At 60.6% G+C, this 1,205-nt stretch overlaps 1 protein-coding gene across 1 annotated transcript; it reads right to left on the bottom strand.

The window, feature by feature from the left end:
* Positions 1 to 28: 28 nt before the first annotated feature.
* EMIHUDRAFT_259384 (hypothetical protein) lies at positions 29 to 418 on the bottom strand (the record flags this gene model as incomplete). The annotated part of the gene is made up of 1 exon (XM_005757412.1): positions 29 to 418. A coding segment is annotated over one exon (390 nt), but the record flags the coding sequence as incomplete, so codon positions are not given.
* Between the last annotated feature and the right edge of the window lie 787 nt (positions 419 to 1,205).

Raw genomic sequence — 1,205 nt, 5'->3', positions numbered from 1 at the left:
TGATGGACGGCACGCCGTACACAAAAACCAGGTCCGCGTCGGAGAGGTCCGCGTCCCACAGGGAGCAGAGACGAAAGTGCTCACCACGGGCGAGGACAGACTGCATGCGCGCAAATAGGACGAGAGCAGGATTGAGCTCGTAGCCCGTCGCTCGAGCAAAGTGGCCGTTTCGCACCGCAGCGCGCACGAACGCGCCGCCGCCGCTGCCCAAATCCACAGCGTGCTGCCTTCTCCGCACATGGCTTTGCAGCACGCCACCCCTGCCAAAAATGGCGTCAATCTTGGCCTGCGCCGATGGCACAAAGGGTGCACCCTTCCGCCGCCATGCCGTCACAAACGAGTATGCGAAGACGGCGTTGACGGCTGTGCCAGCGGCAAGGGCCAGCTCGGATCTGCCGACCCTTGCCTCGTTCCCCATTTGGCTATGGCCCAAGTCTAGTCCGGAAAGCCTCCTCAACTACCTGCGCGAACAAAGAATTTTACGCATATCCTCGCACGATACTGGGTGGGGACGTGTCTGTCCTCGACCCAGCCCTAGCTTGGGATGTCCGTTGTATTTGGGCACGGGATCGTCCTTACAAGATCCTGCTCGTGCAGGTGGGGACCCTGTCCTTCTCCCACCCCTCGTTTGGCGTGCCCGTTTTATTTATTGATTTATACTGGGCACGGGACTGGCGCGCACTGACATTACACTCGTCCGCGCCGGGGTGTTGCAGAGGGTATGGGAGGAGGGGTGTGTGTCAGTGTGAGGGGTGTCCAAAGGGCAAAGCGCAGAGGCCAGAGCGTCGTCTTTTGCCTTTGAAAATTGAACAGCTCCTTTTGCCCCGGGCAGCAGTCTCACACATCTTTTATACTCATCTCTTTCCGGCCGAGGCGGGGCGGTGAGCGTGCGCGCGCGCCGATGATGCGGTGCGTGTGTGACGGTGCTCCACCCACTTGAAGCGCAGGTAGACGTTGCTCCAATTTGCTGCGCCGCTCGTCTTCCGTCTGTACAAATTGGCATTTTCCTCCTTGTCCTTCGATTGCGACGTTCTGTTCGCCCCCGCCCGGAGATAGTGGATCGCCGGCCATGACCGGTTCACTGTGATGGTGACGCGCGGTCTGTGATGGCCCAAGCGGAACCACGTGTGCGGGTCGGTCCAGCCGTAGTGGCCGACGAAGTCCTCGTCACATCCGCCCGCCTGCCAGTAGAGATCCCTCCGCAT

This window comes from Emiliania huxleyi, assembly GCF_000372725.1.
Source record: "Emiliania huxleyi CCMP1516 unplaced genomic scaffold EMIHUscaffold_9092, whole genome shotgun sequence".
Taxonomy (NCBI): domain Eukaryota; phylum Haptophyta; order Isochrysidales; family Noelaerhabdaceae; genus Emiliania; species Emiliania huxleyi.
This window is presented reverse-complemented; position numbering and strand designations above follow the sequence as displayed.